Source organism: Pithys albifrons, chromosome 8, assembly GCF_047495875.1.
Source record: "Pithys albifrons albifrons isolate INPA30051 chromosome 8, PitAlb_v1, whole genome shotgun sequence".
NCBI lineage: Eukaryota > Metazoa > Chordata > Aves > Passeriformes > Thamnophilidae > Pithys > Pithys albifrons.
This window is the reverse complement of record NC_092465.1, coordinates 38,730,131-38,757,610: the sequence shown is the minus strand read 5'-3', so window position 1 is coordinate 38,757,610 and position 27,480 is coordinate 38,730,131. Positions and strand designations below refer to the sequence as shown.

General features: G+C 46.4%; 1 protein-coding gene across 5 annotated transcripts in view; it reads left to right on the top strand.

Moving 5' to 3' along the window:
- The window catches only part of LRRFIP1 (LRR binding FLII interacting protein 1), a 128,844-nt gene that overhangs the window by 33,355 nt on the left and 68,009 nt on the right, over positions 1–27,480 (top strand). For all 5 annotated transcript variants that reach the window (XM_071561939.1, XM_071561940.1, XM_071561935.1 and 2 more), the window contains exon 2: positions 27,303–27,389. In XM_071561939.1, coding sequence (XP_071418040.1) covers positions 27,303–27,389 — 87 coding nt within the window. The remainder of the gene's footprint in view (positions 1–27,302; positions 27,390–27,480) is intronic.

Genomic DNA, 27,480 nt, shown 5'->3' with positions numbered 1-27,480 from the left:
GCACAAAGAGAAATTGGTTTTAACCCCCAAACCCAGCAGTCTAACCCAGCCCCCTGGGGCACAAACACAGTGGGGTTTGGTGGCCCCTGTGCTGAGCCCCACGTGGTTCCCCTGAGTCCAAAGGAAAAGGAAGGGACAAACCTGTTGGTGCAGATGATGGCACAGTCTGGGCCAGAGTGGTGGTCTCCTCCTGTTGAGGGTCTGCTCCTCCTCTGGATCCGACAAGTGGTCCCAGAAGTCCCAACCCCCAGATTCCATCCCCTCAGGTGCAGGTGGGAGCCCCCAGTGCCTCCCCCAGGGCAGGGAGTTCCACACTGGGGGATCTGACTCTGGCAGTCAGGGGGGATTTTGGAATCGTTGCTGGCCCATGAGCAGAGCTGAGCCCTCAGGTGGGTGTGGAGGTGCCAAGGACTCCCTGCAGGGGAGTTCTCCCATCTCCTCTGCCAGGCTTCTTTCCCAGCCAGCTCCCAGCCTGAGGGCTCAGCTGTGCCCTGGGCAGCTGCTGCCAGTGGGCCATTGGGAACAGTTGGTGGGCAATGAATGGAGTGTGGAGAATCCACAGCTTTGGTCACACCCACACAGGGATAAATTGGTCCCACCTGCTGAACTAGGACACTTTTTGTCAAAACCTGGACTGTTTATCATGCTTATTCCTGTTATGTATCTGGATTTATGGCAGAGCTTCTCCTGTTTGAAGAGATTTAGCCTTGCTTTTCCCAGACCTGCTGTATGGCTTTGCACAAGCTGTAGTTATATATTCAGGGGCTTTTCCAGTCTCTGTGCTGTAGGTTTTCAGTGCAGCAGACTCTGCTGACTGTGGCTCTTGCTGAGCCATTAACTTACCCAGGGAGCATCCTCTGAATGTTCAAGGTGGTTTCCAGATAACCTTGACGTTCCCAGAATTTCAAAAGCCCTGTCAAGTCAATAACAATAAAACTCTACAGCCTTTCCCCCCTTATGGATGGAGTGTTGACGTGATTTTGTGATATTGCCACCCACTGGGAAGTGACAGTTTCATTAATTGAGTAACGGTGTGAAATCTGCAGCTCCACATGTTTTATTCAGAGGAAACCTTAACCCTGCTGCTAACTAACTAAGCTGGATGCATTTGTATGGTGGCCAAGTGTACTCAGCACTCTGAGCCTCTGCCTTTGCTTACTAACATGTGTTTTTCAGAGAAACTCTGCATTTGCTCCCTGTTTTATTGTATTTTCATAGAATCATAGAATTGATTGGGTTGGAAAAGAGCTCCGGGATCGTCAAGTCCAACTCCAGTCACAACTTTGCTTGTTCTCTGCTAGCAACTGTATGAAGAAGTGGCTTTATAGCAGGAAAATGGCATCTCCTAGATAGATTGAGGCTTGGTGACCTCAAGGGTTTTTTTTAAACCTTTTTTGGCACCTTTATCTCTGTGTATAAATAGCTCCCAAGTCTGTTCCTCAGCATTGGCTCGATGTAAGGTAGTGTTAAATGCTTTTGGAGGGTGAAAGTAGGCGTTCTGAGTTACCCTTAGATGGAGCAAATCCAAGTTACTGGCTATATTTACACACTTTTGTTCCCCCAGCAAGTTTTGCTCCTTGAGTAAGAGCTGCAGATTTGGTTTAGTGTATTTAAAATGGACTCATAACAAAAGATTTGTGCTGGGCTTAAAAGACAGATAGGCCTTTCCTTAATTCAGTTTGTACCTGGCCATTGTCAGCAGCTCTATCTTAAATTTATTCCTATGATATTTTAGGTAATACTTTGATCAGCAACAAGTCTTAGATGTTTTGAGTCACTTAAAATGGTCAGGTAGTGCTGTTTGCCTCACTTTGCTGTGAGTAGCTGAATAAACTTGTCATTCATGGCCTTGAGCCTCAGCTGATTGATTTTTTGGAATTGGCTTGGCAAGTTTACATTTCTATCAGCTCACTGTGTGTGTTGAGGGAGACAGGAGGGCCCCTCAACTGTATAAAGTCCTCTGGCACCGTGTCCTCCTGTACCTGCCAGGGGAGAGCAGGTGGAGTTCACCAGGGACCAACTAATCGTGGATTTATCTGCCTTTGCAAAAGGTCACAAGGAATTCTCAGTGACCTCACGGAGAATTTTCGTTTCCTTTCAGGCAACATCTCAGGTTTCAAAGAGCTCTGTTACTTCCCTGCTTAATTGGTGCTGTTGAGCCATGGAGATTTGCTACCTAGGAAAGCATCATTGCTTTTGGTGACATGGAAGGTTTTGAGGTCTTTTCCCAAAATTTTAGTTGGTTTAAACTCATGTGGGGACATGAGCATCATTAAAGCTTGGGAGAAGTTGCTGTGACTCCTTTTGGAAATGTTACTGTCCATGAAATCGTTGTCAGAGTTAAGAAAATAAATGGAAGTTATTCTTTGTAAAACTTCCTTATGTATTGTGTTTGGGTTTTTTATATAACCTAAGAGCCTACTCTAACTTTAGTAGTAAACTATTGTGATTATTAATAATACCTGACATTAACATTCCTGAATGACTACCAGCAAATCTTGTATCCTTTGGCAGACATGTCTCTGAAACCAGTTATGTTTTGTGTGTCTGGAGCTCCAAGTATTTCTGCATCCACACCAGACAGCTTTAAAAAATCAGGGAAGCAGGAGGGGCAGTCAGAGCTTTTATTAAAGTCTCTGTTGGAGCAACTGATGTGTGCAATGTCTGTTGCCAGAGGAGCCCAGAATACCTGAAAATGACTTGTGTGAGTTTGGTTTGGGGTTTGTTGTTTTTTTTTTGTGTGTCTGTGATATTGGCACTGTGTTGGATTTTACAGATGAATGTAAAATTCTCAGATTTTTTTTATGATCAAAGGCAAAGCTTCAATTAAATTCATATTCCTACTTCCTCTCCTTTTTCAAGTGAGTAGGATGTAAATATAATAAAATACCTGTTGAGGGCACTGTGGATAATCCCAGAGAAGGGAGAGCAGTAACAGAAAATACTCTGGGGATGCCAGGAGAACCAAACACACTCTCCAGGAGCTGTCAGGAGAATTAATGGTGGATTTTAGCTGAGTGATGCTGTGGCTCTTCCACAGTGACCTGCTCAGCTGTGCTTTGTTGGTCCTCTTGGGATCTCACTGAATCACAAAAATAAAATAGAAATTCTGCCTCAAAGTATTCTTTTGTCTAAAACTTTCTGCCAATCTCCTCTCTGTACTGCAATGTAAAGCTGAATGTGCTCTCTTTACAATTCCCACTCTTAAGAAAGGCAGTGACTTATTAATAGATCCTGAAATACTGAGCTGGGTGGTAGGAGACAAAGCAATGCAGGAGGTTCTGCCTCTAAAGAAGCTTTTAGTTGAGTCCTCAGCTTCTGCTTTGAGCTCTGAGGTGCTCCTACTTAAAAACCATCTAAGTGCCAGCAAAGCAAGTTGCTGTCTGTTCTTCCACTTTGGAACAAGATTGTTGGGTGCCTGTGAACTCTTTTAAACCTCATAATGTTTTTTTCTGCTGTGTTGAAGTGATGCTAAATGTGGAAGCTGTGACCTTTTGAAAGGCTGGTAGTTCAAGAGAAAACCGTGTGGGTTTTGTTGGAGTTCTTCTAAAGTATTGCTGGAGCAGAGACTGAGGACACAGAACAGGAATTGATAATAAAGTTAGATAGGATTTGTGGGGTTTCTTGAGAGTCTGGGGGATCTGGAGGCTTAACACAAATTTTAAATACCCCCACTCCCCTGCTGCCTTAGTTTGCTTCTTCACATCTATGGTTGAAATGTACCCAGCATGGCAATGATTTAAGGCTGAATTGCCCTGTCCTCAGTAGGAATACAGAGGAGTATCCCCTTTTATGTAGTCTCTTATTCTCTTTGTTATCCCAAAGTCAGATTAAAAGGTGCCAATAGTTTTCATCCTCAGTGACCAACCAACCAGGCAATTAAACATTTGTAATGAAAACTCAGGATCCAGCTTTGTGTGGTCAAAGTTTCTCTTCAGAAACACAAAAGTTTGTTTGCTTGGTTGCTGCTCCCTCTTGTGGGGTTCAGGACAGTTCAAGCAAGCTCGAAGTTCACAATTAAGTGTGGTAAGACCCAACAAGCCCTCAGTCACTGAGGCTCAAGTGGCCAGGAGTGGAGGGGAGTCCAGGGTGTCGTGGACAAAGGGACACTGGTCTCAGGTGTCACACACAGCCTAATTTATTAAACTGTGTGTAACACACTTAAAGAAAGAAACTGAAGAACAAAGAAACTAAAAAGCCAATACAAGTTACACTATATATATATATATTTATTCTAAATCCCACCCATGGCCAGTTTTCATAGGTTTATGACAGTGTCTATAAACTTTATTACAGCTTCTAATTGGATGTTACTCACTGTCCAGATGTACTTTTCTTTCATGACAAATTATCTACACACATTCCATTTCCATAGCTTGCTTCTCTCAAATCCCTTCTTACCTCACTTTATTTTAGTTATCTTGCCAGTTTTCTCACAGTTTTAATCATCTTTCACTGTTCCCATCTGTACGAAGAGGTACCACTCTGCCCTAGGCCTGAAGCTGCCTGCAGCTTCAAAACCTTCATAATTCAAGAAATCTTCATAATCCTCACACCAGGGGGTGAGACCCAGCTGTGCAGGGGGTTCCTGAGCTCAGGAGAGCCCCACAACCCATGAGCAGCCAACCAGGTGGAGAGGGGGCAGTGCCGGCAGCAACCGAGGGACATTTAAACAGTTCCACGACCCTGTTACCATCCAGGACCAGCCAACAGAGGCAGCAAACAGACTCAGGAGCTGGTAAGGAAGAGCAAAGAGGTCCTTTCAGCCCCAGTCTTACCAGCACACTGGTTGAAGCTTCCCCAGGTGTGGTGTAGAGCTCAATCCCTTGGAGCTGTGGGAGTCACAGCTGTGTCAGAGACAGACAGACAGACCTGCTGGTGGCACACACAGCCCTCCAGGTCACAGCGTGCCAGCAGTGCCTGATGCCTCTCAGCAAGGCTGGGGCTGACAGAGAGCTCTTTTGTGGGTGTGCTGTGGCTGAAGGGCTGTGTCTCCAGGGGAAGGAGCTACAGGAAGAAGTTAACAGGCTGCAAAGTATTGAAGTGAATGAGCAAGGGACAGACTGATCATTGTCAGAGGTGCTGCAGCCTCAAGACTTGGGGATCTTGAACTTGCATTGTGGTGGAGAAGCAGGTGGACTCAGAACCCTGCAGGATAATTAGTCAAAGGAATGTTAGTGTGTTAAGGATGAAGGCTGGAAGTTGGTCACTGCATGTACCAGGAGGAAGGGTCCTCCTCCTTCTGAGAATCTTCCAAGTAGGACTGGCACCTTTACAACAGGGATGAGGCTCTGGAACTAGAAGTCCAGACAACTGCTGAGGTGGGTGAAGGTCCTTCTGGGACAGAGGGGCCTCCTAAAACAACACCACCTGCACCCCACATGAAGACCTCCTGTGTCCAGAGGAAAAGAAGGGCAGTTGTGATAAGAGACTCTCTTTTAATGGGAATGAAGGGCCCGGTATGCCGATGGGACCCAACTCAGAGGGAAGTGCTCCCTCCCAGGGACTCAGGGACATTACTGGAAAACTCTCCAGTCTAGTAAGGCCCTCTGATTACTGTCTGCTGTTGGTTGTTCAAACTGGCACTGATGACATAACAAAGAGAAGTCGAAGGGCAATCAAAAGAGACTCCAGGGGCCTGTGATGATTGGTAGAGGGTTAAGGAGCACAGGTAGTGATTTCCTTGATTCTTCTGGTGACAAGGAATAATATTGGTAGGAATTGGCAGATCCATCAGGTCAGTAAGTGGCTCTGAGTTTGGTATAATGGGAAAATTTTGGGGTTTTTTGACCATGGGATGATCTACTCAACACCTGATCTACTGACAGCTGATGGGATTCACCCTTCTCAGAGGAGAGAAAGAGTTTTGGCACAGAAGCCAGCAGGGCTCATTGACAGAGCTTCAAACTACCTTGAAAGTGGGAAAGGGACAAAACCAGGCTCACCAGTGATGAGTGAGGGGAGGGTGTGCCAAAACTTGAGAAAATCAGCACTCACAGGATCCCTCAATCTGCCTCAAGAGGTGTTGGCTACAATAAACCACACCTGAAATGTTGCTACATTAATGGACGCAGCTTGAGGAACAAATAAGAGGAGCTCAAAGCTTTGGCCTGATCCTAGAGATTTGAAATCATTGGCACTTGGTGGGATGAGTCCTGTGACCAGACTGTCCTCTTGGACAGTTACAGGCTCTTCAGGAAGGAGTCCTTTTTTCAAGGACTTACCCTGCTGGCTGTGCTATCAATATATAATATGATTTACTTTTCTGTCAGAGCAGAGATCAGCCTGTACCAGCTGGAGCAGCAAGTCCTGCTGCATGGGCAGTGTAAGATCTCTTACATCTCCTCTCCTGCAGTCAGTGCTTCTGAGTTGCACTCCATGGGCTGTTGCTCCTGTCTGCAGAGAGCTGCTCTTGAAAATTAAATTAAAGAAACCCCCCTGTTTGCCTCCTGTGCACTTTCCTGTGTATCCAACACATAGAAATGCTGTATCTGGGGTAAGATTTTTTTCTTGTAATTTCTCAATTGTTCTCCTGGCATAAAATCTCTCTCTATGTATATATATCTGTATATATAGATATATATATGTGTGTGTGTGTGTGTGTGTATATATATATATGTATGTGTGTTGTATCTGAAGATTTCAGAATACTACTCGTGTTTGTTTTTCTCCAGAGGGTCATACAGTCTCTGTTCCCTGGACAAGAAACTGAAGTGCAGTGGAATTCTCAGTGGAATTATTCCTAATTGACAGCAAAGACCTGTGCAACTTCACTGACTAGTTCTTGGCCTGGAGCTCTTTGAAAATTTCCCAGTGAGACTTAGAAAAGTTGTTCTCACCTATTGCAAAATGGGAAGGCCCCACATCAGCCCCACTGAAACAACAGCAGTTCACATGATCTAATATCCAATCTCAGACCATTTCAAAATGATATGATGTGTCTCAGCATTGGAAACTGTTCAGTTTCTGTCACTTAACCCATGTTGAGCTGTTTCTGTCTAGGAATTGGGACATGGGTATTAAATGTTGGTCCCCTAGGCTTTAGGAAGTTTCAGTGGATGACTTGAAACTTCTTCATTTCACTTGGCCTTAAAAGAATAAATCAAACTACAACTTGCCTGCATGCAAAGTCCATGGCTCTGTGGAGACCCAGTGGTGTTGGTGGACACACACTGAATTCCCTGTAAATATATTTGTTCTTACTGTGATGCTTTTGGGTGGGCTTTGGGTTTTTTGGTTTGTTTTTTTTTTTTTTTTGGTAAGTTGGTTAAACAGAAAGCAGGTGGACTTGGTTTGAGAAACAAAAAAGAATTTAATCTTGTATTTATGGCCTTTCTTAATGCTTTTTCTCACTTCTTGTCACAGACTGGGTAATCCCTAGAACAGTGTCAGTAACCTCCAAAATTCGTGGTTTGTTTCCCCTTGACTGGTAGTTGTGACTGTTGTTTTAAGCACTTGCTGGGGGTTCATATCTACATTTTAATGTGCTCTGAGTGCAGAGCTGTGTTCCAGATTTGACAGCTTTTATTCAGATGTAATTTGCAGTTCAGTGGGGACTAGAATGTGATCCCCACAGACTGCACTGCTTGTAGCAGTCCCTGAATTTCACTTCTTATTTACAGTTCAAATATGTTTACCAGTCAGGAACAACCCCCCCTGTTTATGTCCATGTTCAAAAAGATGTTGGCATTCACCCAGCCCTGGAGCCCTCCCCAACCTCCTGAATTTCTTTATGCTGTAAAGGGAAGTTCTGGCCAGGTGGGGGTTGGTCTCTTCTCCCAGGCACTCAGCAATAGGACAAGGGGGCACGATGGGCTCAAGCTCTGCCAGGGGAAATTGAAGTTGGAGAGCAGAAAAAACTTGTTTGCAGAGAGAGTGCTCAGGCATTGGAATGGGCTGCCCAGAGAGGGGGTGGATTCCCCATCCCTGGAGGTTTTTCAGCTGAGCTTGGCCGTGGCACTGAGTGCCATGATCTGGTAAAGGGACTGGAGTTGGCCCAAGGGTTGGACTTGATGATCTGGGAGGTCTTTTCCAACCCAATCCATTCTATGATTCTGTGATCTATGAAACCAGATGAAATAACTGCAGTTTACTGCAGGCTCCAGATAAGGGTTCTTGTGCTTACTTTATGGTTGAGACAAATGCTCCTCAGTAACATGTACCAGTGATTTAATTAACTTTGCATGTGTGCAAATTCAGGGTGCCAAACGTGTATTTTGTAATGAAGAAAGATGGAGAACCTTTTGAGGTGTACATTCCACAGGCTGACTTTGGGATGGGCTTTACAAGCTTTTACCTCCCTTATGTACCCTCTGTCCACATCCAACCCTTCTTCTGCCAGATTGTTTAAGCCCCCTGAAGTCAGCAGTGAACTCTGTGTGACTTTAATTACAGAGGCTGTTCTACAACCAAACAGAAATAGAGTATTTAAAAAGCACTCTGGAACACAACCATTCTGCTTATGTGTTCTGAGGGTTGGGTTTATTTAAATTTTAAATGAGGGAATCAGTTGCTGCAAAATGCTGCTGATGCCATAGAGGGAGAACTAAAAGGATCAGTAGGGTCACTGTAAAAGAGAACCTTTTCTTTTTTTATAAAGGAAGTGGAAGAAACCACTGGATGCAGATTTGTGCAAATAACTATTTCAGGAGACAACACTGGGAAGCTTTTTATGCTTTTCCTGTGAAATTCCAATATTGTCAAGTGGGTTTTGTTTATTTTTCTTCTTCTAGCTACGATTTCGGATTAATTTATTGGTATGACTGACCCAGCTGTTTCCAAAGTCAATGTCAACTCCCTCAAAACTATTTTACATGAGTAACAGTCCTGATCTAAAATACATGAGTGTGGTATAACACAGGGTATATAAAACATGTGGGTTTGTGCTTGGAGGTAACAGCTGTAGAGGAGTATCCAAATTCCTGTCTTATGGGAGCCACCACTCACTGACTGAGATATTTAGAGTGAAAATGCCAATTGAAGAAGTGACATCAGTGTGGTTAGTTGATACTTGGTTGTTCTCTGACAAATTCATCACCTACATGAAACTGGGGGAGAGGGGTTAAAGCTGTGACACATTTCTGCAGAGCTGCCAGCCATCTTCCTGTACTGGAATTGTTCTTTCATCCCTATTTTGCTTTTCAGAGTATGGACACGGGACAAGTTACTAATTGCTGAATAGCAGTGGAAGTGGTACACTCTGTATATGGACAATGGTCTTCCCATTCTCCAGGCTCTGGAGCTACAGTGCTGATGAAAATCTCTGGTTTTACAGGATTATACAAAACTGATTTGCTATAAAATTCTGTAATTTTCTTCTCAGTCTTGTCCCTGAAGCTGCTCTGAGGTCTGTAGAGCTTTCTGATGGAGAGGGTTTGTTTGAATTGGAGGACATGGAACCATAGAATGGATTGGGTTGGAAGAGACCTCCCAGATCATCAAGTCCAACCCTTGGTCCAACTCCAGTCCCTTTACCAGATCATGGCACTCAGTGCCACGGCAAAGCTCAGTTGAAAAACCTCCAGGGATGGGGAATCCACCCCCTCTCTGGGCAGCCCATTCCAATGCCTGAGCACTCTCTCTGCAAAGAAGTTTTTTCTGCTCTCCAACTTCAATTTCCCCTGGCAGAGCTTGAGCCCATCGTGCCCCCTTGTCCTATTGCTGAGTGCCTGGGAGAAGAGACCAACCCCCACCTGGCCAGAACTTCCCTTCAGGCAGTTCCAGACAGTGCTGAGGTCACCTCTGAGCCTCCTCTTCTCCAGGCTGAACACCCCCAGCTCCCTCAGCCTCTCCCTACAGCACTTGTGCTCCAGTCCCTTCTCCAGCCTCGTTGCTCTTCTCTGGCCCTGCTCCAGCCCCTCAAGCTCTTGCCTCAACTGAGGGGCCCAGAACTGAACACAACACTCAAGGTGTGGCCTCACCAACACAGACTTGCTTTGAGCACTTTTCCTTTCCCTCCTACGTGTCCAGTGCATTTGAAAGTGGAATCCAGTTGGCAGCTGAGCCAGTGGCAGCTCAATCAGTGCCTCAGTGTGCAGGAGAACCCAACATTACAACAGATACCACAGCAGTGCAAGCCACTGAGGAAGCCCTTTATTACAGTGTGTGTGAAGGTGTGTGACCAGGTAGCAGAGGAAAAGAGACTCTGTAACCTTCCTAAATAATCAGTCTTTTTTACAACAGTGTCACTTTTAAACCCCAAGGTGAAAAAACCCCAACAACCAACCAACCAACCAAAAAAAAAGAACAACAACAAAACCTAACAAAAACATTTATTAAGATAATCAGTGCCTCTAAAACAAGATCTGTGGAAATGATTACAAGATACCTCAGTTTAAGAGGTGTTTTAAGATCAATTCCTTGTGGCAAGGTTTACTTTGGTAATCCATGTAAGCTCAGGATGGAGCTCAGTTATTGTTTGGACTGTATTTTTAGCAGTGGGCCCTTGTGACTCCATGGCAATATAATTTATGAGGTAGGACACAACTCCTTAATTGTCTCTTACATTGTAGAGCTGTACATGCTGTTCACTGCAGAATAAACATTCCCCTCCTTTATGGGGGGGGAAAAGGTCTGTGTCAACAAGACTTTCCAGCCTCTGGTCACATGCTTAAATTAGATCTCTGAGATGTGTTTCCTGTCAAACACATAAACAAATGTTTCTCCAAAGTGGACAGTGTTCATGTATAAATTCCTCATTAGTCGTGGGTGTCTTTCCCCCCTCCTCTCCCCAGTTTTTGACTTAAAATGTTAAGCAAGAGGACCAAGAATGCTGACCCCTTAAACACAGATAACTCACAACAGCACCATCAGCATGTCAGAGGGGAGCCTGTTCTGACTCCCTGCTCCTGGTGCTTGGGAATTAATGGAAAAACAAAGCCCTGATATCCTGAGAAACTTTAAAAACAAAATCAGAAATGCTCTTGCAAGAAAAGCTTTCCGGGAAAAAACTTCTTTAATCTCCCACTGAATTCAGTTCTGTAGGATTGCAGGGTGTGAATGAGTCCAGCTCAGAAAAACAGGTTCAGGTTGCACTTAGGGGTCTGTGTTGTGCCTGTTTAACATCTTTAGTGATGATTTAGATGAGGGGATTGAGTCCATCATCAGCAAATTTGCTGCTGACACCAAGTTGGGAGGGAGTGTCGAGCTGCTGGAAGGCAGGAGGGCTCTGCAGAGGGATCTGGAGAGACTGGAGAGATGGGCTGATTGCAATGGGATGGAGTTCAACAAGGCCAAGTGCAGGTCCTGCCCTTTGGCCACCCCAACCCCTGCAGCGCTCCAGGCTGGGCACAGAGTGGCTGGAGAGCAGCCAGGCAGAGGGACCTGGGGGGACTGAGGGACAGGAAGCTCAACAGGAGCCACCAGTGTGCCCAGGTGGCCAAGAAGGCCAATGGGATCCTGGCCTGGATCCAAACTAGCGTGGCCAGCAGGCCCAGGGCAGTGACCCTTCCCCTGGACTCTGCCTTGGGGAGGCCACACCTTGAGTGTTGTGTTCAGTTCTGGGCCCCTCAGTTGAGGCAAGAGCTTGAGGGGCTGGAGCGGGGCCAGAGAAGAGCAACGAGGCTGGAGAAGGGACTGGAGCACAAGTGCTGTGGGGAGAGGCTGAGGGAGCTGGGGGTGTTTAGCCTGGAGAAGAGGAGGCTCAGAGGTGACCTCAGCACTGTCTGGAACTGCATGAAGGGAAGTTCTGGCCAGGTGGGGGTTGGTCTCTTCTCCCAGGCACTCAGCAATAGGACAAGGGGGCACGATGGGCTCAAGCTCTGCCAGGGGAAATTGAAGTTGGAGGTGAGAAAAAGCTTGTTTGCAGAGAGAGTGTTGAGGGATTGGAATGGGCTGCCCAGAGAGGGGGTGGATTCCCCATCCCTGGAGGTTTTTCAGCTGAGCTTGGCCATGGCACTGAGTGCCATGATCTGGTAAAGGGACTGGAGTTGGACCAAGGGTTGGACTTGATGATCTGGGAGGTCTTTTCCAACTCAATCCATTCTATGATTCTAAACACCACAGCAGTTCTTGTGGTCAGGTTTCCATTGTTTAGGTGTCCTGATTGTCCCCTCTGTGTGAAAAAGCTGGACACTTCTCAAAGGGAACTGTCAATTTTTTTGCTAAGATGTTTGATAATGAGATTCTTCAGTGTTTGCAGAGGATCTTAAAGATGTGATCCCTGTGCAGTTAAGATGCTGTACTAGCTCATTCTCTCTTATGTATATAGTCAAATATTTGGGTTGAAATGATAATTGTGTTTAGCTGTAAGACTTTTTGGACTTGTTTTTTACTGTGAATTGAATGTTGATTGGCTTTTTTGCTTGATGAGTTAATCATGGCACTCCCAGAGTTTTCAAATGCTCCACATGTCCCCCCACCCAATGTCCCTGATGGGGGTAGGACTGAAGTACAGAATCTCTGTCCTTCTGCGTGGCATTTTTTAGAATTACTGTTGCTTTTCCAAATTACAAAATTCACAGTTGTGGTGGAAGTGGTTAATGCAGCTTCCACCTCTTTAAACCTGGTTAGGTGGGAGGCAGAGCCTGGGAGATGGAGCCTCGTGCTGTGGGTACCAGCAGAGAAGTCCTTTTCTACAAGGAAAGGCTCTTACTGGATCATTTTTCTGTTTGTTTTTTTTACACAGATGTCTCCATACTCAGGTTCTGTGAGATGTTCCCAGCCAGAACTCTTCTGTTTTTTTGGTCTGATATTTTCTTTTTCTTTTATTAAAGGAATGGAAAAGCTAAAGTGTAGGTCAGAAATTTTTATTGGCTTATGGGAAATATTCTTGAATCTCTCTTCTAAAACAGGAAGATCATGTAACTTCATAATCCACATTTCAAATTTCTGAAGCTTTCCAACAGCAGCAAGGCATTAATATATTTGATTTCCAAATGTTGTTGGCAGCATTGCTGTTGAGTTTTGAAGCTGAAGGAGTCCCTGAGCCAACAAACATGCCCTGTACAGGCTGGCCAGGAGGAGTCTGTGTGACTGTGGTGCAGCACTTTGCCTGGCCCAGCAGTTTCCTTCCTCCTCCTCCTCCCTTCCAGCCTCAATAGAAGATAATCTGTTGATAGTGGCAGTGAATTTTGGTGCTGAAAACTCGACATTGTTTTCCTAAGAAGCTCTTAGTTGTGTGTACTGGAGCTCATTGCCTTGGCTACGGGCACAGGGAGGTTTTGTCAACCTTGCCAGCTGAGCTGCAGAGGTGCCAGGATGCCCATGGCAGGAGGGATGATGAAGGGAGATGCCTGTCATTTTTCCTGTCTGTATGACTTCAGGTGGGTGTTACTCCATAGATTTTTATAGACTTTCTTGAACATCAGAAGAATTTTGAACCTTATTTAAAAGAAAAAAGCCAGACTAACCAAGTATTTCTTCTAATATGAAGTATTTTTCAACTTTTTTTCTCCACAAAATGAGACTTGATTTGTCCATTTCCACTGTTTGGAAAGGGAGTAGTAGACACCATTACCAAAACTGTAGAAGTCATGAAATCAGTTGGGTTGGAGAAGACCTTTATGGTTGAGTCCAACCAATGACCTGACACTGACAAGTCCACCAAAAGTGATGCTTGAAGAGAGCCAAGAAAATGCACAGCAGAATTTCATTTTTATATATGTGTTATAAGCTGAGTTCTATATATGTGATATAAACTGAGTTCTGTATCTGTGATACAAGCTGAGTTATATATATGTGATATAAGCTGAGTTATATATATGTGATATAAGCTGAGTTCTGTATCTGTGATACAAGCTGAGTTATATATATGTGATATAAGCTGAGTTATATATATGTGATATCAGCTGAGCTCTATATATGTGATACAAGCTGAGTTATATATGTGTGATATAAGCTGAGTTATATATATGTGATATAAGCTGAGTTCTGTATCTGTGATACAAGCTGAGTTCTATATGTGTGATACAAGCTGAGTTATATACATGTGATATAAGCTGAGTTCTGTATCTGTGATACAAGCTGAGTTATATATGTGTGATATAAGCTGAGTTCTATACACAGGTGGTGGATAGCACTGGGATGTGGCTGCTGTATTGCTTAGGAATTAATGCTGAAGTGGGCCAAGCTGGAGCCAGACTGACCTATGGTGCAGGGCTTTTCCAGTGTTTAAACCTGTCTGTAAAGGTTGTGACCACTTTATTCCTACTTGAATCCTCCTCCCCTGCCTCTTAAACCACCTCTGGCAAACGCCCTGAAGACAGAAATAAGCAATGGGATGGGAGCTGTGCTGGGGGCCAGACTTCCTTGGAATTTGTTATCAGTGATAGTAACATACTCCAGGGATGACTGTATGATCTTTCCCTCTTCCTTTGGCTCAAGTCCTCGGTAGTTCTGGGTAAACTGTGCAGTTCTGGGAAACTGATTTTGAAGACTGAGGCCAGCATTTGTGGAGGGATGCTTTGTGCTGAGCACACACCTGCATTTTGTCTGTGTGTGTTTGCAGAGGAGAGGTGTGTTCTCCACGGGGAGATAAGGAATCTGTGTCATTGAAATTGGAGCTGCTGTCCTAAGTGCAGTTAATTTTTTTTTCCTGCTTAGACATACTCAAGATGAATTCGCAGTTAAGCCACCAGGTTTCTGAAAATGTCAACTGACTCTTTTTCCCTGCGCCCAAATTTCCAACTATCTGTTTTTCTTAGGCTCAGTTTAGTACATGTAATGCATCTTTCCACTATGGACATGCTTCCTGCTTAGATATGCCCTGGAATTAAGGGCACATCGTCCTGTTTCAGAGGGGAAATGCACAGACACAAGAACTGTCTGACACAGCTGAATAAATAAATAAATATCATGATACTTAGCAAAGCTTCAGATGCTTTGGGTTTCTTTGTGAATAGGAGGGAAGCAGAGATAGGCACTGCATTTTTGAGGGTGTAAAAAAAGAAAAGGTAAGACTAATACCGACTTTTAGCCAATGTTCTCCAGGTGCTGTGAGCGTCCCCCTGCACCTCCAGGGCAAGGACTTTGAGAGAGCTCCCTGCTGTCAGCTTAACGATGCTAAATACCCTTGGCCAGCTGTCAAGTGAGATGCATCACCGGCTTCCCAGATTGTGGCTCAGCTCTTGTAGTCGCAGAACTGGGTGCACTTGCTTTTCATTTAGCTGTGTCTCAAGAATTCAGTGGAGTGTGGAGCACCAGGAGGGTTGAGGAGGAGAGTGTGTAGGTGGGTGTACAGAGAATTCATGTTCCTGGGGAGCTTGTCAGGACCTGGTTGGAATTCCAAGCCTCACTTCACATAAAATCAGTCATAAAATGCTGAAGAGTGTGTTCAGAGTGCTGTCAGCTCTGTATTACTGAAAAACAGAAGTTTGCTGGTGTTTAAAAGACCTCCTGATACTTCAGTTCCTTCCCAGCAGGTCCGTAGCACAATTGTTTGTTTGAGTTTATCCTGAGGTATGAATGAAGTGCTTCCTCAAGTAAACCAGATAAAACCAAACATCTTGGCTTGTACATGGATTTGAAAAGCAAATAGGAAGAAGAGGTGGGGGGGGGGGGGGTGGTGATTTATGCCTTAGATAGGAAGTACTTATATCTCCAGTATATATTGCAAGTTGCTCACACAGAAGCAGCTCTGCAGCACTTCACATCCTGCTTTGCAGAGGCTGCTGAGCTTTTTGGGCTGGAAGTCAGCCTGAAGAAGACGGAAGTTCTCTACCAACCTGCACCTCAAGAAGTCTTCCATCATCCTCACATCACCATAGGCAATTCAGAGCTTAAGTCAGTCCAGCAGTTCACCTATTTGGGAAGTATCATTTCCTCAGACAGTAAGATTGACAAAGAGATAGACAACAGGCCAGCAAAGGCATACAGAGCCTTTGGAAAACTCCATAAAAGAGTCTGGTCCAATAAACACCTGAAGAAAAGTACAAAGATTAGTGTCTACAGAGCCATTGTTCTGTCTACTCTTTTATATGGGTCTGAATCCTGGGTCATCTACCGCCACCACCTGCAGCTTCTCGAACGCTTCCATCAGCGCTGCCTCCGTTCAATCCTAAACATCCACTGGTCTGATTACGTGACCAGTGTGTCTGTTCTTGAACAGGCCGGGGTCAGCAGTATCGAGGCCATGCTGATGAGAACGCAGCTGTGCTGGGCGGGGCACGTCTCCAGGATGGAGGATCACCCACTGCCTCCCAAAGATTGTGCTCTATGGTGAACTCGCCACCGGCTGCCGCAAGAGAGGAGCCCCGAAGAAGAGATACAAGGACTGCCTGAAACAACACCTCAGCCTTGGCCATATTGACTGCCAACAATGGTCCACTCTGGCCTCCAATCGGGATTCATGGAGACACACCACTCACGATGCTGCTGCTTCCTTTGAGAACGCTCGGAGAGTCAGTCTTGAGGAGAAAAGACAACGCAGAAAGAACCGTTCCTTGCCAATGTCACCGAGGGAGACGTTCCGCTGTGCCTTTTTGTGACCGGACCTGCCTATCCCGTATCGGCCTTTTTAGCCACCAGCAGCTTGCAGCAAGCGTGGGTAGTGCCCTTCTCAAATCTTCGTTCACGAAGCCTGGCCATGATGATGATGATGATGATGATATTGCAAGTGAGAGTACAAAAACTGTACAGATTTGCCAGTGAATGTAAGGGGAGGTTAATTCTAATTCTCATTAACTGAGAAAACCAGCTAAGAAGAAAATACTCCTATTTTGTCATGCTAAGTTTTTATGATGCTTCAGATTCACACAGTTAACATCACTTTCCTTTCATTCCCTTCTCTATTAAACCTGTACATATATGGAAGGCAATATATATTTTTCCTGAAGAATTAATTCCAGTGCCTGTGCTTGGTGAGCTGCCCCAGCCCAGGAGTGCCAAGCCAGCCAGCCAGGATAGCAAACACCACTATGGGGCAGGCCAGGGCCTTCCTTCAGGTGCTGCAGGTCTCTGCTGGTCTTTGCTCCTGCTGATGGAGGATAAGGAAGCACAGCAGACTGAGCACTTTATCGGCCTTAAATAACGGTCTTAGGGCTGAAGGTTACACCACCTGGAAGGGAGGGCGTTTCCTGATGGTGTTACGTTGGCCTCGTTCCTGATTTCAGTCTGAGCCCATACCCAGGCATGAAATGAGTGTTCAGTCTAGATTTCAATTACAGATGCTTCACAGGAACATGTATTATTTCTATGTCTGTTGGTTTCTTTTTTTTGCAGACAGTTGACATGATAATGAAAGATAAAATAACTTACAGACTCAGCAGGTGGTTTTGGAATTTCATTAAAGATATGACTTTGGAGACCTTATTGCAGCCTTTCAGTACTTCAGGGAGCCTTATGGGAATGATACAGACTTTTTACAAAGGGTCTGGAGTGACAGGACAAGGAGGAATGGCTTCCCACTGACAGAGGACAGGGTTAGATGGGATATTAGGAAGAAATTCCTGGCTGTGAGGGTGGGCAGACCCTGGCACAGGTGCCCAGAGAAGCTGTGGCTGCCCCATCCCTGGGAATGTTCAAGGCTGGGCTGGACAGGGCTTGGAGCAGCCTGGGGTGGTGGGAGGTGTCCCTGCCCATGGCAGGGGGTGAGACTGGGTGAGCTTTAAGGTCCATTCCAACCCAAACCATTCTGTGATGCTATGACTTAGGTAAAACCAGTCTGTTTTACAAGTGTAGAGCTTCACCTGACTTAAGCAGGGTTTCCCTGCAAGTTAGACATCCCTAATCCTTTTTATTTAAGGGAAGCATGTCTGGCCTTTCCAGGGACAGTGGGATGTGCCTGTGGTTCAGGGACTGCCCCTGAAACCAGCTGAAGTGTTGCCCTCAAATGCAAAAATAGTGGCAGCGCTTCCAAATCAGCTAAAATACTGTCAGGGGCATGAGAGCTCTGTCAGCCTGAGGAACCAGATTCCTGGTTCTGGGCTGGCAGCTCATGGAAAAACTGAGCTCAGTTGCAGGGTGGAGCTTTGCAGGGCTCGCCGACCTGTGCCGGCTGCCCAGGGAGGAGAGCCCAGCCCGAGTTGCTAAGGAGCAACCTGTTTTGCTTGGCGGAGGGAATCCTGTGCCAGGAAGAGATGACTCTCCGTGTGCTCCATTGTTGCTGCTGCCGAATGGCAGTGGATAAAATGAGCTGTTCGAGCTTCTCTCCCTGCCCTGGTGGTTTCCTCCCTGACCTCTGGGAAGGGGATAGGTGTGTACACTTGGGGTGAAGTCAGAGGGAATCGAGAGATTGTTTGGATGAAATCAGGTGGAATCTTGAGATGGCAGAAATTTCTGTGGAGCCAAGATTTGTGCTCTGCCCGTGCCTTGAATTGGTCTTGGGGTATTGTCCCATTTAGTGCCATTTGAAACCTCTAATCCTTCTGTGGTTTTGTCTTACTCCAACTCATCACAAGAGACCTTTCGAAATACGGGATGTCCTTTTTTGGCCACACAGAATCACAGAATCACAGACTATTCTGAGTTGGAAAGGACCCACAAGGATCATGGAGTCCAACTCTTAAGTCAATGGCCCACACAGGGGGTTGACTGCTCCTGTTGGTGCTTCTGCAATATGGTCAGACCTCGATTAAGATGCTTTTTAAAATTTTTATTCTTGCTTAGCATGTAATACCATTTCTTAAAGAATAAACCCAACACCAGCGTGGACAGCTTGTTTCAAGCTCGGCTCTCCACAACCCAACCCACCATACCGATATAATTGCAGCAATTAACAGCAATTAGGCTGTTTATTTCTGCAGCGCAAACACCACTTGGTCTGAATGTATATTCATAAGCATCTGTCCAGCGTTCTGTGCCAGCCCGCTGGGAGCTGCGCGGATATGCTGCCGGAGGGTGTGCTGGGATGCTCCGGGGGCGTTTATCTCCCTCGGGCACAGCAGGGAGGTGACGAGGCTCGGAGCCGCTTTCCGCGATGTGTTCGGCGGGGATTTCGGAGCGGTGCCCGGTGGGAGTGGCCGCAGGTGTGTGTGTGTCGCCACAGGAGCGCTCGGGGCGGCCCCGACGGGCGAGCGCAGTGCCCGCTCCGCGCTCCGCCCCCGGGCCGTGCCGTGCCGTGCCGGGCGGGTCCCGGGCGGGACAGGCGGGGACAGCGGGACAGCAGGAGCCATGGAAGCGACTGCCGACTGCCTTAGCCCGGCCGCCCAGCAGCAGGTAAGGCCGGGGCCGCGGTCGGGCTGCGGGGACAGCGGGACAGCCCGCACCGCTCGTGGTGCAAAGCCCAGCCCCGACGGGACTTGCTTTTACAGTCACCACCTGCGCACTGTGCTCCGGCAGCTGCCGTGCCAGCGGAACCTTTAAATGTTTCCTAAGTGAAGTGTCAGAACAGCCCCGTGTGACCATGGAGTGGTAGGGGCGGGTTAGTGATCCCTGGACACGAGCTGTCACTCGAACCGCCGCTGTCGCTGCATGAAGGGAGAGGAGTCAGGCCAGCCCGGGGTGATCTGACAAGCCAGCAGGGAATCCTTAAGTGTGCTCTAGGCTAAGGTTCATCAACCTGCTCTCTTTTAGTAGTAATTTGCATTTAAGAGGAAGGAGTAAAGCAGGATGTGGACTGACCGAGCCCCGTGTGATTCAGAGGCTCATTTTCTTATGAGTAAGTGGTGCAAAGTGTGTTTGTATTTATAAGTCAGATGCAAAAAATGTCAGGTAATTATGCTGGTTTGACCTCTAAGCACACAAGTCATTATAGGCTCTCTTGTTTCAATGCTAAATAGCATGTGATAACTCACCGTGAGCTCCTGCAACTTGCTGGTTTAGGTCACTTGTTGCTCAAGTAGAGATGGGAAAAACATTGCCATGGGTTAGCACTGGTTCTGCCTGGTAGCTTTGTTGGTCAGCTGTGTTACAGCAATACTGCACATCAGGTGTTCCTTGTCTAAACAGACTTTAAATTATGTAAAGTGCAACAAACCTTATCAGATTTTTGTCTGGTAAAATATGACTTGGATAAATAGAAGGAACAATTGTATAATAATGTCTGAGGCAAAGCCTTTGCATGAAGAATACTGCAGTGGGACAGCATCTATCACGAAAAATTATGCTGGCCCCAAAAGTGACTGGCTGGCTGTATCTTAAGCACGTTGGCAAGAAGTTTAAATCAGTCTGAGAATAGTTATTGCAGAAATACATAATAGTGGTTTTATAGAGTGAGCAGGTGTAATTTAGTCAGGCAGACTTGTGTTTTAAAGCTTCTCTGGCACTGGGATCAGAGAGTTTTTCGGAGTGTGGTTTGGTGCTGGCAAACTAACACTTCAGTCTTCCACAGAAAATATGATACTAACTTTGATTACTAGTCTTAGAAACAGGTAATTTTGTTTCATTGGAATTAAGGGGTGCTTTGTACAGATGGAAAACTCTTACACATATAACTATGTGGCAAGTCGACATAGTCATTTTTCGCTGCTCAGAAAAGCAGCATAACTTCCTGTCTTTGTTGGCTGCTTCTTGGGGCTGCCAGGCGAACAATGAACCCCTGGCCATTTCAGGAGGGAAAAGCTCTGAGAGTGCACACCTTCAGGATGTGTGTCACTGGCCTCTACCTTCCCAAGTCACCTCAATAATTCTCTCATCGAAGTGATAATGACCGTGCAGCTTCCCCGGCTCTGCGCTGGGGGCCAGGAAGCCGTCGCTTCCGTAACCATTGTGCACTGCACCCTGGCCACGGGCACAGCCGGACCTCACCTCGGCTCCAGGAGTGCTATTTAAAAAGGGGGTGTGGGGGGTAACTCCTCAGCAGTTCCACAGCTCATGCTTCCATCCCTCCCCGCTGCTGAGGGCGGCAGAAGATGCTCCTCACCCTTCCCAGTTTTTTTCACATGTAGTTTTGCTTCAGTAGTGAACCAGGTTACAACCTGCTTAGTTTTGCCCTGTTCAGAGCTAAATACTCTGTGCTCCTTCAAGGTGGGGTAAAGATCTGCTGCTGCACAGGACTGGATTTTTATTTCAAACTGAAGTGACCCTTAAGCAGGAGTGTCAAGTAGATCAGCAAAAGCAATGGGCATTTTTCAGTTCTGCAGGACACCCATTTCAGGGCTCAGTGCCTGTAAATCATTCTGAGCAACTGCCACAAAACCCAAAAATTCAGGGTGTATATTTGTAGTGTTTGGGTGAATTACATAAATGAAGGCAATGATTTTTCAGCCTGTGGGCAGTTCCGTGTTCCTCTCAGCAGTGTGGTCACCACCTCCTCTCGTTTGGCCCACGGGACTTTACAGAAGCCTTTTAGGAGGTGCTTTTCTGTATGACGTGCTCAGTAAGGCTGAAGCTGCCAGTTCTTGTCAGATGAGCAATGCCTCATAAAGGGAAGTTGCAAAAGCTTTGTAATGAGTGCAATTAGGCTTCATATTTTTATTCTTCTCCTTTTGCCAATGATCTGTAACTTTTGATTGAGGCCTGTATTGCTTGCTGAGTCACTAGTGAATTTTAGATGATTTTAAGATCACTTCCTTGAGTCTTAGTGATTTTCAATTTTTTTTTTCAGTCTTGAATCAGCTGAAAAGCTATTTATGCCTTAGGCAGCCTAAAGACTTTCGTTTTAGCTTTTGTAATCTGAATTTCAGAAGCCTGTGTGAATTTTGGGGTGGTTTTACAGTGTTCAGCAGTGTCTCTTGCAGTCTGTGGTGTCTCTCCGCTACTGCCCTTAGAGGTGACTTGAGCCTGGGCTCTGACAAGTGCTTGGGCTGGATGAAGGCCAAAGTCAGCCAGGCTGAGCTTGTTTTGGTTTGGTCAGCACGGAGAGAAATGTAAAGTTAACATTGCTGTTTGCAGGGCATGTGAGAAATCAAGGTATTTATAGCACAGAACAGAGTCCAAGAGTTTCAGAGTGTGGTCTGATGAACTCAGAGGAGTTTAGTCACACCCCTGCTTTTGAGGAAGAGGTCCATCATAAATCTGACACTCTTTTTTGTTAGTCTAAAAGTCTAGTCTGTGTTTGTGTTCTTGTATGTCTTCAAGGTTTGCAGGTAGTCTGTGGATGAGTGGCTGGGGGTGGCAGTGGAGATGGAGTTCTGGTGTCCATGCTGGACACCTAAAGCCTAAATTTAGGCCTAGCTTAAACCATAGCAGGTACCTACACCTGTCTGCACTGAGCTGTGCTTTTGCACAGGAAAACCTCTGTGTAGGAGGTCCTGTTTGTCTCCCACTACTGCAGAATTTGCTGGAGGTTGGGGTTGCTGCCAGCCTTTGGTTTGATTTTGGTAACGTTGTACACCTGCCCTGATGGATTTACTTGCTCTGAGCTCACAGGCCATGCCAGGTTTGGCACTAATGCCACCTGCAGAGCATCTTGATTCCATCCCCCAGAGTGTGATAGAAACAGGATAATGAAGGCCATAGAAACACAGACTGTTCTGAGTTGGAAGGACCCACAAGGATCATTGAGTCCAACTCTAAAGTCAATGGCCCACAGAGGGGATTGAACCCATGACCTTGGCATTATTACAACCAAGTTTCAACCAGCTGAGCTGATCTCAGGGTCATTGGTCATTTAATGACCAGCCCCACTAGAGCACAATACATTTCTGCTGAGTAGGAGATCACCTGCATAACCTCAGATACTGAATTTATTTATTATTTACTTCTTTTCTCCTTGCATATTTCTTGTCACCCTTTCTCTCATTTTGCTGTGAACTCAAAAAGCCTCTAGGGAAGGATGGCCTGTTTCTTGCAAACCACCTTTGTCCAGCACAAATGAACTGGTGTTCTGTCAGGAAGGTGTTCTGTCAGGAACCACGGTGAGAATAATTGTGTGAGTTGCACCCAGACACCCTTGAGAACATGTTTGAAAATGCAACAGCCCAGGTCACTTCGTGTTTGATGCAGAACAGCAGACCTTAATGTACAGCAGCCTTCTGGCATACAAGGTAGGGTTGCTAAGAAGCCAAGAGTAGTTCTGAAGTGATTTTGGGGAGGATATTCACTGTGAGGATGGTCAGGCATTGAAACAGGAGCCTGAAGAGGCTGTGGAGGCACCAAACCCAAAGGTTTTCAGGAGCCAGCTGGACAAAGCCCTGAGCAACAAAATGAGAGTTTGATGCTGACCCTGCTTTGAGCAGGAGGGTGGACTGGAGACCTCCAGAGCTCCCTTCCAGCCCAGGAAATTCTGTATTTATTTCTTTTGACATGATAAAAAATGCATTGCCTTGAAATCTTAGTGTTCAGGGTGGAATAACAATTTGTTGAGTTCTTACAAAGGTGCCAGTATGTGCTAACACCAGATTTTTAACTTAAAGTTCAAGGATCCAGAATACAGTTCCTGTTGTTTGTGTTCAGAGATACTTAATGCTGAAGAGCCACGTGGTCATGGAAAGAAAAAGTTCATAAATAAACAATATGCTTGTTCCAAGTTGTAATAGTCAAAGCAGCTGAGTGAATATGTGTTTTTCTTCTTACAGGGTTTGCAGCTTGGCTTTGAATAAGGAGGTGGAGGATGGCATATGTGAAGTAGAATTAATTGGACATGTCACATGAATTGGCACTTTAAACTGTAATGTATCCTAATAAATGGCAGGTTACACAAAGTAAAATTAATTTAACTTACTGGAGTTGGTACCAGTAATCAGGGAGCTGGTGAACCTTGTTCTCAGGGAGGCCTGAGAATAACTGGCTAAATTTTAAATATTTATTCCTATTTTTCAAGTTGCTTCATTTCATATTATATTGTACTTCTGGAAAATATACACTTCTACAGCATAGCTAGGTAGGGGGCAAATCCTTTGGCCCTTATCCTACAAGGACAACAAGGGGAAGTACAAATACTTTTCTGTAGTGCAACATCTGAAGTTTACATACAGACATCCAGTTCTAACGTGAATGCTCAGCTGGTTATTGAAATTCATGAGGGTGATATCTGCAGTAGTTAACATCAAAATGATCTTGTTTCTGCCTCTGTCTGTCAAGATGGGTAAGTCTGAGGTACACACTCTACTGTTTGGAGTGTTTTGTTTGGCACCCTTTGTTTTCTGTAAGGGAAGAATAGTCTGTGACTTGTTATTCTTCACTTGATAAAGTGCAGTTTGCAGGTGCTACAGTTTGTTTTTAAATAAACAGAAAGGGCTGACATCAGTTGATAGCATTACCTGTTTGTGGAGCAGTGATTTCCTGCCTTTAGCACACATCTCAGGCATGTTTAGATAGTGGGTGTTATAAAGGATTTCAAACACTGCAGGTGGATCATAGCACTGCCTGGCAGGGATTCCACCTCGGGTTTGCCCAGCAGCAGGGCTGGGGTGGTTTTTCATTTGACAAACTGTTTCAGGTTGGGAAGTGCTGCTGAAAACACTTTGGGGAATACATTTCTGCACCCTGGAGCCTGCTATCACTTGGCTCCGAAAGTGAGGGATGATGAGAGGGGGCAGTTTTGGGTGCTCCTGGTATGACTTTCGGTCCATGGCAGGGCCAGTTACCTGGAAATTCAAGCAGTGGGCTTAAGGGAGAGCAGTGCTCTGTGAAAACCAGCCCTCCTCTCTTTCTGCCATCAGCCTTTTTTTTCATAGAATCATAGAATGGATTGGGTTGGAAAAGACCTCCGAGATCATCAAGGCCAACCCTTGGTCCAACTCCAGTCCCTTTACCAGATCATGGCACTCAGTGCCACGGCCAAGCTCAGTTGAAAAACCTCCAGGGATAGGGAATCCACCCCCTCTCTGGGCAGCCCATTCCAATCCCTGAGCACTCTCTCTGCAAAGAAGTTTTTACTGCTCTCCAACTTCAATTTCCCCTGGCAGAGCTTGAGCCCATCGTGCCCCCTTGTCCTATTGCTGAGTGCCTGGGAGAAGAGACCAATCCCCACCTGGCCAGAACTTCCCTCCAGGGAAGTTCTCTATCAGAAGGGGGTTTTAGTTGTTACGAGTAATTTTTCAGGCTGAAGTTCACAGAATCACAGAATAGCTGGGATTGGAAGGCACCTCTGGAGGTCATTCAGTCCAAGCCCCCTGCCAAGGCAGGGCCACCTGGAGCAGGTGACACAGGAACGTGTCCAGGTGGGTTTGGAGTGTTTCCAGAGAGGAGACTCCCATGACCGCCCTGGGCAGCTGTTCCAGTGCTCTGCCACCCTCCATGGAAAGAAGTTCATTATTGTGTTGAGATGGAACTTTTTGTATCTTAGTTTATGGCCATTGCTCCTCGTGCTGGTGCTGAGCACCGCTGAAAAGAGTCTGGCACGATCCTCTTGGCACCCACCTTGGAGGAATTTGTATGGACTGGTAAGATCCCCTCTGGATCTTCTCCAGACTGAGGGTTTAAGATGTGCAGTATCACAAGGCTCCTGGTCCTCCCATACACCAACTCATGTTTGGTTTTCTTAGCCCTTTTCTGTTAGTTTTAAATTCCAGCCAACCTACTCCATTTTTGGCTTTTTGTCCATGTTTTGTTTGGTGTTTTTGAAGGCTGTAGCCCTTCTCCCTAAGCTTGAGTGGTGAATACCTTTAGAGAAGGGAAAAGAAACTACACCTTCCTTTTTCTCTGGTTTTCCTTCTGTTTAGAAGTGCTAGTGAAAACTCCAGCGTTTTGATTTCTCTGTGTGCTTGGCCTTGGTGTTATGGCAGTTTTTCTGTAAATTTGGATGCTGTACTTACAGGAGAAGGTTTCAGAAGCAGAGGGGTTGGGTATAACACCAGGGTGACTGGCTGAGTGATCCTTTGGCTTCCTGCTGAGCTGTTCTGAATTCCACTGGCCAAGCTGCTCACAGTTCTGTACGGTACAAAGCCTGAACTAACTTCACATGTTTCTCTGTAAGACCTACTGGCTTTGCCTGGGATTTAAAGCAGAATATTAAAAATGTTGCTGCAATGTGTAGCATGTTCCAGCACTTCCAATAGGGCTGAAGTGAGGGAGCAACATTTCCCTAGAGGCCTCTCTTGGCAGAATTCCGCTCCAGAGAGGTTTGGACAGGAATCCAGAATTCTGGAGACTTATAATTGAGTTAGTGCATTTTCTCAGGTTCCCTACCCTCCATCATTTCAGCCTTAGCTGTGCACAGTCATGCTGAACCTTGGTGTTTACCCAACTCCTGTGCCCAGGTATGTGTGTGCAGTGTCAGCTGTAAGGAAAAATGGCACCTAATGTGTTTGCTGCTGGTCAAATTAATTCATCAATAAAAAATAATCCGCACCGCAGGGGAGGGAAAAAAACCCAAAAGAGCAAACCCTGCATTTCTTAAATAAATCTCACTGTTTCCTCTCTAGCCACACAAATTGAGTCCATCATTAGCAAGTTTGAAGATGACAACAAGTTGGGAGGGAGTGTCGACCTGCTGGAGGGCAGGAGGGCTCTGCAGAGGGATCTGGAGAGACTGGAGAGATGGGCTGATTGCAATGGGATGGAGTTCAACAAGGCCAAGTGCAGGTCCTGCCCTTTGGCCACCCCAACCCCCTGCAGCGCTCCAGGCTGGGCACAGAGTGGCTGGAGAGCAGCCAGGCAGAGGGACCTGGGGGGACTGAGGGACAGGAAGCTCAACAGGAGCCACCAGTGTGCCCAGGTGGCCAAGAAGGCCAAGGGGATCCTGGCCTGGATCCAAACTAGCGTGGCCAGCAGGCCCAGGGCAGTGACCCTTCCCCTGGACTCTGCCTTGGGGAGGCCACACCTTGAGTGTTGTGTTCAGTTCTGGGCCCCTCAGTTGAGGCAAGAGATTGAGGGGCTGGAGCGGGGCCAGAGAAGAGCAACGAGGCTGGAGAAGGGACTGGAGCACAAGTGGTGTGGGGAGAGGCTGAGGGAGCTGGGGGTGTTTAGCCTGGAGAAGAGGAGGCTCAGAGGTGACCTGAGCACTGTCTGGAACTGCCTGAAGGGAAGTTCTGGCCAGGTGGGGGTTGGTCTCTTCTCTCAGGCAACCAACAGTAGGACAAGGCGGCATGGGCTTAAGCTGTGCCGGGGGGGTTTAGGTTGGATATCAGAAAGAAATTCTTTGCAGAGAGAGTGCTCAGGCATTGGAATGGGCTGCCCAGAGAGGGGGTGGATTCCCCAACCCTGGAGGTTTTTCAACTGAGCTTGGCCGTGGCACTGAGTGCCATGATCTGGTAAAGGGACTGGAGTTGGCCCAAGGGTTGGACTTGATGATCTGGGAGGTCTCTTCCAACCCAGATGCTTTTGTGATTCTGTGGTTCTAAACAGTAATTAAAGAGACACGGAGCACTTTTAAACGCAGGTGCTGAGGCTGTGCCTGCGCGGGTGCTTTACCTGAGCTTTACCTGAGCGTGAAGATAACAAGTTACGGAAGGCAGGGCCATTACCTGCAATAGGGAATTAACTCCCACGGATGTGTTTACAGTCTTGCCTAGTCAAGCCTCCTCATTTCATGCCCTGCTTAACGAGTGTGTTTCGGGTTGGATTGTCCAGCTTTGGTTTCATTCCCGTGTTCCCGTTTGCAGGCAGAGGCTCGGCTGGCGGCGAAGCGAGCGGCGCGGGCAGAGGCGCGGGAGATCCGGATGAAAGAACTGGAGAGGCAGCAGAAGGAGGTAAGGTCAGGGCTTTGGGGGGTGTTTGTACTAAATCCAGGGAGGAAGAAAATCAGAGATCCTGGAAGAGTTAATCTGTGTTTTGTTGAAA